A 7,727-nucleotide genomic window follows, 5' to 3' on the forward strand; every position below is an offset into this window, starting at 1 on the left:
ACAGGTGCATGACAGGGGTCACAGGAGTGTGACAGGTGCGTGACAGGTGTGTGACAGGGGTCACAGGAGTGTGACAGGTGTGTGACAGGTGTGTGACAGGTGTGTGACAGGGGTCACAGGAGTGTGACAGGTGTGTGACAGGTGTGTGACAGGTGTGTGACAGGGGTCACAGGTGTGTGACAGGTGTGTGACAGGTGTGTGACAGGTGTGTGACAGGGGTCACAGGTGTGTGACAGGTGTGCGACAGGTGCATGACAGGGGTCACAGGAGTGTGACAGGTGCGTGACAGGGGTCACAGGTGTGTGACAGAAGGGTCCCCCCTCCAGGTGTTGCTCACTTTTGCCGGATGATGTCCAGCCCCTCCCCCAGCTCCAGGTGTCCCTTTGGCTTGAAATCAAACACTGCAGGGGGAGAATCTCTGTCACTTTTGTCACTTTTGTCACCCCAGACCCTCCACACTCCCCCCCCGGGCCCCCTTCTCCCCCGCCCCCCCATACCCAAAAACCGCCCCAGACCCCCCAAACCACCTCCCCCCCTTACCTGGTTTCTCACCAGCCACCTCAAGCAGCCGGGCCTGACTCTGATCCCCAACAGGCTGGGAGGACACAAGGGGGAGATTTTTTACACCAAATCACCCCAGGCCAGAGCGGGTGTCAGGGGGGTTTCCGGGGAATTTTGGGAAGGTTTTTGGGGTCTCACCACAGCGGGGTGGGTTCTGTTGGGCAACTGCAGGGCCCCCAGGTAAAATCTCTGCTCCAGGTCAGATGCCTCAGCCTCGAGCACCCGGAGCTGCCCCCGGAGACTCCGGCCCCGCTCCCGCAGCGCTGCCAATTCTGGGAGCTGCCGGACGGCCGCCGTGAGGGGAGGGGGGATCCAGGAACCTCACCCCGAGCCCCCCATAAAATTAAGTCCCTACCGTCTTGGCCGCCGCCTTGTCGTGGGAGGCCTGGGGGGGGAAAAGGGGTCAGGGGATCCTGGGGAGTTTGGGTGAAGAGAGCAGGGCAGGGCGGGGGGGATCTTGGGAGTGGTTTAGGGGGAAAGGGAGGGGGATCCTGGGGAGTTCCAGGGGGAAGTGAGTGGGGACCAGAGCGACTCAGGGGGAACTTTGGGGGTCCCAGGGGTGAACCGAGGGTTCCGGGGGGTGCAAGGGGGTATATATGGTTCCGGGGGGGATGCCAGGGGAAACTGAGGGCTCCAAAGGGAACTGAGGGATCCGGGGGAATCTCACCAGGATCTCGCGGACCCCCTGGGCCACGAGCCCCTTCTCAGCCTCCAACCGGGCGATGCCGTCCCGGACCTGCCCCAGCCGCGACCACGTCCGCACCTGAGGGCGTAGCCAGGGCGTGGCTCAGGTGGGCGGGGCGGCCACACCCAAACGCGGGGCCCCATAGCCCCGCCCCATTTACCTTCAGTCTCCGCCCCTTTCCATCAGGCCACGCCCACGCGCGCCAGGTCACGCCCACCCCGCGTGCCAAGCACCGCCCCGGCCCCGCCCCCCCCGGGCCCCCCCCCCGTTCCCGCCCCTCACGATCTCCCGGAGCGCAGCGCCCCCCAGCGAACCGCGCCGCCGCTCCACGTCGCGCTCGCTGAGCGCGGTCACGTCGAGCTGCGGCCGCGCGCTCAGCCCCTCCCGCACGTGCTCGTACAGGCGGCTCCGCCCCGCCACGGGCCCGGCTCCGTCCCCCGCACCGGCTCCGGGAACGGGCCCCGGGCCGGGAGCGCTCCCCGCGGCCCCGCGCCGCCCGCCCACCCCCGCCGCGCGGCCCGCAGCCAGCAGTGCCCGGCACGCCGCCATCTTAAGCACAGGCGCGCGGCCGGCGCGGGTCACGTGGGGGAGGAGCCGGGGGCGGGGCCGGGCGCGCGCGGACAGCCCCGGCCCTGCAGCTCTGGCCACGCCCCCTCGCGGCCTGGCCGCGCCCCCGGCCTCAGACCCGCCGCGGGCCGGGTCCGGTGACCGCAGTGACCCCCGCCCTGTGACCCCAGTGGCACCCCCAGGGCCATCCCAGTGCCCTGAGCTGCTCCCCCCGCGTCCCCAGATCTCTCTCCAGACTCTTCTCAGGGCCTCCCAGTCCTCCCCCGTGCCCCAGCAGCCACTTCCCAGCGCCCCCAGGACCCTTCTAGGTCTCCCAAAGGCCCCTTCCCAGTGCCTCCAGTCTCCCGAAGACCCTTCCCAGTGCGCCCAAGACCCTTCCCAATACCCTCACCATCACTCCACACCACAACCCGCATCACTGCCAACTTTTATTCTAAACAACACCCAGGGCCAGCGTGTCCCCGACTGGGGAACCTCATCCCGGCCTGGGCGCATTCCCAGGACCCCCATCCCGAGGTCCTTCCTCATTTCTTCGCCTGCACGTGGGCGCAGTCGTACTTTCCACGCACCACGGTGAGTTTGACGCCGGGCAGGTCCTGGGTGCGCCCACCCTGCACCAGCACAACGTGGTGCTCCTGCAGGTTGTGGCCCTCGCCGGGCACGAAGGCGATTACCTCGCGGCCTGTGCTGAGACGCACCCGTACACACCGGCGGTTCGCCGAGTTCGGCTTCTTGGGCTTTCGGATCAGGTTCTTCAGCACCACCCCCTTGATCTGGGGGCGGCCCAGGGTGGGCCCCAGTTTGCGGGGAGGGGGCGCGGGGCGGCCCTGCCGGTGCATCTGGTTCAGAGTGGCCATGGCGGCGGATGGAGGAGGGGGCGGCAGCGAGGGAAGGAGCAGCCGCGGACCTGCGGGGGCAACACGGAGAGGGGTCAGGGGGTTTTGGCGGGGCGGCGGGTTTTGGGGAAGGGGGGCGATTTACGCACTGCAACGGGGCAGCGAGGCCGCGGTCCTGAGCGCGGCGCGGAGCGACATCTCCAAGGCTCTGAGGGGAGAACGCACGGTCAGAACTGCCTGAGGAGGGCGCCGGCGACCGGGGGGCAGCGGCAGGTCCGGAGCCGCCACGTTCCCCGCGCTGCGCCGCCATCTTACCCGGATCCGAACGCGCCGCGCTGCGATTGGATAGCGGGGATGCCAATCTCCGTGATTTGTGCGGTGATTGGTTAGACTACCGCTTAATCCCGCCCCGATCTCTGGGGGGGAGTGACAGTGCGGAGACCGACCCCCTCAGCATCAACTTCCGTCTTAGGCCCCGCTCCCCGCCCTAAACCCCGCCTGTTCTGCAGCCAACCCCGCCTCTCCCGCCCTAAACCTCACCCCAAGCCGCCTTCCCCGCCCATATTCGGCTCCTCTCCGCCCTAGGCCGCGCCTCTTGCCCACATTCGGCTCCCCGGATTCCGCTCCTTGCCCATATTTGGCTCGCCACGCCCCTCCCGCCGTGGCCCCGCCCCTTGTGGGCGTGGTTTGTCGCCGCGGCGACGCGGCCGTGGGAGGACCCGGATGTGGCTCCATCCCAACATGGCGGCGGCGGCGGCCGAGTGAGGCCTTAGGGGGTCCGGGGGGCGCTGAGGGCGCTCGGGAGGAATTTAGGGGATTTCGGGGGGAACTGAGGTTTGGAGACCGTCCAGGGCCAAGGAATTCTGTGATGATGGAGGTGGGGGGTTGGCGGTGGGTTTGGGGGCAATTCGGGGCTCCCCAAACCCCCGGGGGGGCGGTGGCAGCAGCCTTTGGAAACCTTGGAATTCCCGGAGAACAGCGGGATGTGGATCTAACCGCCCCTCGCCCTAAAAACACCCCAAAAAGGGGAGTTTGGGGGTGATCCTGAGGGAATTCCGTTCCTCCCGTGCAGCACTTTTCCCGAAGGACCCGGAATGCGGAGCTGAGGCAGGAAAGTTTTCCCTTCGTGGCAGGTAGGAAACGGATCCGGAATTAATTCCCAGAATTTTTTATCCTACGGAGATTTGGGGGTCTCCTCCGCACGCTCCCATCCAGCCCCAGAGCCCTGGGTTCGATTTTTTCGGCGTTTCCTGTGGATTTGGGTCAGGGACTCCAAGGCAGACGGGCACTGGGATTCCTCAGGAATGTCCTAACTCCTCAAAAACAGCGTTTTCCCCCAGTTTTGGCGCAGTGGGAAGGGAAATCGCCATTCTCAATGTTCTTGGTGGTATTCCTGTCGCCGTTCCTCAAAGGAAAAGGAGAAAAAAATACCAGAAAGAGCTTCTGGATTTGGACTTTTAATTGTGTTTTGGCTGTACTTTAGTGAAGTTTGAAATAAGTAATGGTTGGAGAGAGGGACTGAGCCACAACTGGCTTGGAAATAAGTGGAAATTGGGTTTATGGGGAATATCCGGATGTGGAAAAGATCCAACAATCCTTTGGAAATGGCCAAAAACTTCCCCCTCCCGCCGTTCCCTGTTGGGGTTTGGGGGTAAAAGGTGGGAGTTTGGTCATCAGTATCTCGTTAACAGCTGCGGGACGAGCAGGAATTGATCCGGATTTTCCAGGAGGAAATTCCAAGGATATTCCTGCCCGTGGCTTTAATTAATCTTTTAATTTGTTCATTCCCATGGGATAAGACCTGGGTTCCCTGGAGCCCTGGGAGGAATACTTGGGTTTTCTGGGGGTGTTTCCGAACCAGCCTCAGGAGGGATTTGCCGTTTTCCCGGATTTTGGTGGATTGTTATGCATGGACAGCATTGTTACTGATTAATTGGATCATCTTTAATTGGCCCTTCCTTTGCCCCGAGCCCGAGATTCCCGACATTCCTCCCTCCCTCCCTCTCCCTAAACTTCCAGCTCCGAGGAAACTTCCTGCTGCAGGAAAAGAGCTGAATTCCACTGGAATATCTCTTTTTCCTCTTTCTTTTACACTTTTTTCCTTCTTCTCCCCCTTCTCCTTTTTTCTTTTTCCACTCCTTTCTCCTTTCCCTCCTTTCCCTCCTCTCCCCTTTCCTGCTTTTCCCAGCGACCACGGAAGCTTTGAGCAGTTGATTCCCTTCTCCCAGGAGTTCAGATCTCCCGATTCCCTTCCTGGAATTTTTCCCCCAAGGAGGAGAACGTCCTCCTGGGTCACCAGATTCCTGGAATTCCGGGATTCCTCCTAGGCAAAGGCCGACACCTCTCCTCCTCTTCCTCCTCCTCCTCCTCCTCTTCCTCCTCCTCCTCCTCCTCCGTCTCCTCCGGCAGATCCAGCTGGGCCAGTCCAACCCGCCTTTCCCAGCCGGAGCGCTCCAGTCCCGGCCTTTCCGGCCTCCCTTTCCCGGGAATGTGACCCCATTGGGGGAATCCCAGGATTCCAGCCCGGGGGATTCACCCATAGGTTCGGGACTGCCCGGCACCCCTTCCTGGATTTTGGGGTTTCTTAAGGAAAACAACACCTCAGAGCAACCCCAGCCTGCTCCCAGCAGGACCTGACTGGGATTTTGGGGCTCCAGAGCAGCTCTGGCACGCGAAAAGCTCCAGGGATCATCGGGACCACCCGTGAAGTTCAGGAAAACACGCTTTTACCGATTCTGCCGGAATTCCAGGAGTTCTCGGGACGCTTTGATCTGTCCCTGCTGCGTTAAGGAGCTGCTTCCTGAGGATCCCAAATTCCCCCCAGGGGCTCTGGAGGTGGAAGTTTTTCATGGAAGATGTGGAATTGGAGGGTTTTGAGTCTCTTCCTGTTCTGGCTGACACCAGGAAAATAATTCCCCAAGAGGAAAAAACTGGCTCAGGGATTTTCCAGCGGAGACTTTGGCTGTTCCCTCTTTTTCCCAAAAGGATCAAATCCAGCATGAGTTCAGGATTCAGGGAACTCTAGGGGAAAGAACCCGGGAATAAGCAGTGGGAAGACAAGGTAAGTTTTCCATCTGGTTGAATTTTCTCACCACGTCCCCCCAGTGGGATCTCGGGAAGGCTCCGGAGCAGAGATTCCCTGGGAATCCCTTTGGGATCCCTTGGGATCAACCCCAGCTCTCCCTGGGACCTCTCCCCGTCTTCCTGGGGCTCTCTGCTACCGTAGGGGCCCACCTGGAATTTTAGGGGAAAATAGAGCAGTTTGGGGCAAAGAGAGGAGAGATGGGATGGATGGACCAGCTCCACACAAGGGAGAAAAAAGTGGGAATATTGGAATTTGGGAAGCGGGATGAAGCCAAGTGCCGTGTCTGGAATGCCATGCTGCCACCCTGGGTGTTTGCTTTCCTGAAATTCCTGCAGTTCTAGTCTGAAAATCCTGAAATTTGCTGAAAATCCCATTGCAATCCCTTCCTGGACACTCTCCTGCCCAGTAATATCTGATTTTCCTGTGCTTGGGGTTTATGGGAAGGCATGAAGCGCTTCTGGGCGCCTTTTTCTCCCTTTACTTTTCCCTTTGTTTTTCATCCCGAAGCTGCCAGCACGATTCCCACCAGGACACAGCCAAAATGCCGCTGGTTTGGGGGGAATTTGGGGAATTTTGTGGGGAATTTTAGGGAAAATACAAAAATATTCTGCCCAGTGTGGACTCAGTTCCTCGTTAATTGGTGACAAATTAAACCCCACTGGGATCCCAGGAATGCGACCTGGGAAGGGCTGAGGAATAAGTTCACCCTCTCCTGGCCCCCATCCCACCCTCTGAAATTCTTCAGGACCCCTCTGCCCCTGCCAAGTGCCACCAGTTTTTCCCCAACTGTGCCAAAAAAAGGGGGATTTTCAGGGTGAAATCCTGTGGATTTGGTGTCCAGAGGTCCTGGATGCTGCACCTCCCCAGCGTTCCGGCTGGCCTGGATCATCGGTGGATCTCCCCTGGAAGTCCCGGCAGGAAAAGCCCAAATGCAGCAGATTTTAATCCTCCCGCTCCAAATTCAGCTGCAATTTCCCCAAACCAGGAGAATTTTCCATCCAAAGCCAGGATTTTGGCAATCCAGGGAGGATCCCGGCAGTGTCCTGGAAAGGTGGAAAGAGGGATCAGCCGAGGATGAGCAGGGAAAATGGGGAACATACGGAATTCCGACAGTTTGTGACTGGGCCCGAAGTGGAGGTGAAAAACTTCCATAATGGATCATTGATTTAAGGGGAAAACTTCAAAGATTGGGAAAAATGGTGAGAAAACCTTGGAAGCGGTGGGATTCTGGAGCCTGGAAAATGGGATTGAGCTGAGGAGCCGGAAAAAAATGGGAGGAAACGGCAGGAAATTGGCACCGGGAAAAGCAGTGGAAGTGGGAAAAATGGATCCGCCCGGGATCTGCGGGATTTTGGGGCCATTCCCAGTGGGATTCATGGCCCCACTGGGATCACATTCCCAAAACTCTCCCAGCTCAGCTCATTCGGGGCCTGGAACCCGCAGGAAAAACATGGAAAAACAGGGAATGGAATCAGCCAAACCTTGGGATTGTGCCCCAGAGCACTGGTCCTTGTGCTGGGATCCACGCAAAGGGGATTTTTGTCGCTTTTTGAGGTGTTTTAAGGCTGTTTCTTGGTCTAGGTGAGGTAATCAATGGATTAATCCCATTTCCAAGTGGGAATTTCTAGTGCTCCTGGTGTTTCCAAGCTTGGAATTGGGGAAAAATGGAAGTAATTGGATAAAAGGGGGGACGTTGGACAAAAGTGACCAATGGATGGATAAAAATCATTCCAACAATGGGATTTTCGGGGCTGATCCCATTCCCACCCAATGCTTCTCATTTACCTCACCGTGACACTGGGATTTTGGATCTGATCCCGTCCAACCCAACGCGTTTCACCCCAATGACATTTCTAATTTATTTCATTCTAACGATGGGATTTGGGCGCTGATCCCGTTCCCGGTGACGTTCCCCATTGTAACGCTGGATTTCAGGGGCTGTTCCCGTTCCCAGTGACGTTCCCCATTGTAACGCTGGATTTCGGGGCCCCAT

At 59.3% G+C, this 7,727-nt stretch overlaps 2 protein-coding genes and 1 long non-coding RNA gene across 4 annotated transcripts in view; 1 reads left to right on the plus strand and 2 right to left on the minus strand.

Annotated features, from left to right (window-relative positions):
• SARS2 (seryl-tRNA synthetase 2, mitochondrial) overlaps positions 1-1,795 on the minus strand; it is a 4,372-nt gene extending 2,577 nt beyond the window's left edge. Inside the window, exons 1-6 of the mRNA XM_042020223.1 lie at positions 1,529-1,795; positions 1,229-1,324; positions 917-946; positions 700-840; positions 541-595; positions 338-401 (exon numbers count right to left, since the gene is read on the minus strand). Of these exons, the coding sequence (XP_041876157.1) occupies positions 338-401; positions 541-595; positions 700-840; positions 917-946; positions 1,229-1,324; positions 1,529-1,795 (653 nt within the window). The remainder of the gene's footprint in view (positions 1-337; positions 402-540; positions 596-699; positions 841-916; positions 947-1,228; positions 1,325-1,528) is intronic.
• Positions 1,796-2,228: 433 nt separating this feature from the next.
• On the minus strand, positions 2,229-3,227 carry MRPS12 (mitochondrial ribosomal protein S12). Of its 2 annotated transcripts, none has more exons than XM_042020228.1 (3): positions 3,190-3,227; positions 2,799-2,857; positions 2,229-2,720 (listed from the first exon to the last, which is right to left on the minus strand). In XM_042020228.1, exons 1-3 carry the CDS (start codon positions 3,210-3,212, stop codon positions 2,338-2,340), a joined length of 465 nt encoding a protein of 154 aa, XP_041876162.1. In that variant the 5' UTR covers positions 3,213-3,227; the 3' UTR covers positions 2,229-2,337. The 2 variants fall into 2 exon arrangements, with proteins under 2 accessions (XP_041876162.1, XP_041876163.1); XM_042020229.1 differs by lacking the exon at positions 3,190-3,227 and adding an exon at positions 2,965-3,056.
• A 35-nt stretch (positions 3,228-3,262) lies between these two features.
• LOC121660773 lies at positions 3,263-6,933 on the plus strand. The gene is made up of 2 exons (XR_006014776.1): positions 3,263-3,410; positions 3,722-6,933. It is a non-coding gene; the product is annotated as an uncharacterized LOC121660773 (long non-coding RNA).
• Positions 6,934-7,727: the final 794 nt, after the last annotated feature.

This window comes from Corvus kubaryi, unplaced genomic scaffold, assembly GCF_017639235.1.
Source record: "Corvus kubaryi isolate FWS band 111438036 unplaced genomic scaffold, C.kubaryi_AGA036_p1.0 36917, whole genome shotgun sequence".
In the NCBI taxonomy this organism is placed as follows: Eukaryota; Metazoa; Chordata; class Aves; order Passeriformes; family Corvidae; genus Corvus; species Corvus kubaryi.

Bases quoted from the DNA above. Each gene is read 5' to 3' on its own strand.
- MRPS12 (XM_042020228.1), bottom strand. From the start codon at position 3,212: ATGGGCGGGGAAGGCGGCTTGGG. The intron at 2,858-3,189 runs GTGAGGTTTAGG...TTCTCCCCTCAG, and splicing joins GGCGGGGAAGGCGGCTTGGG to AGCCTTGGAGATGTCGCTCC. The intron at 2,721-2,798 runs GTGCGTAAATCG...TTGCCCCCGCAG, and splicing joins GGCCTCGCTGCCCCGTTGCA to GTCCGCGGCTGCTCCTTCCC.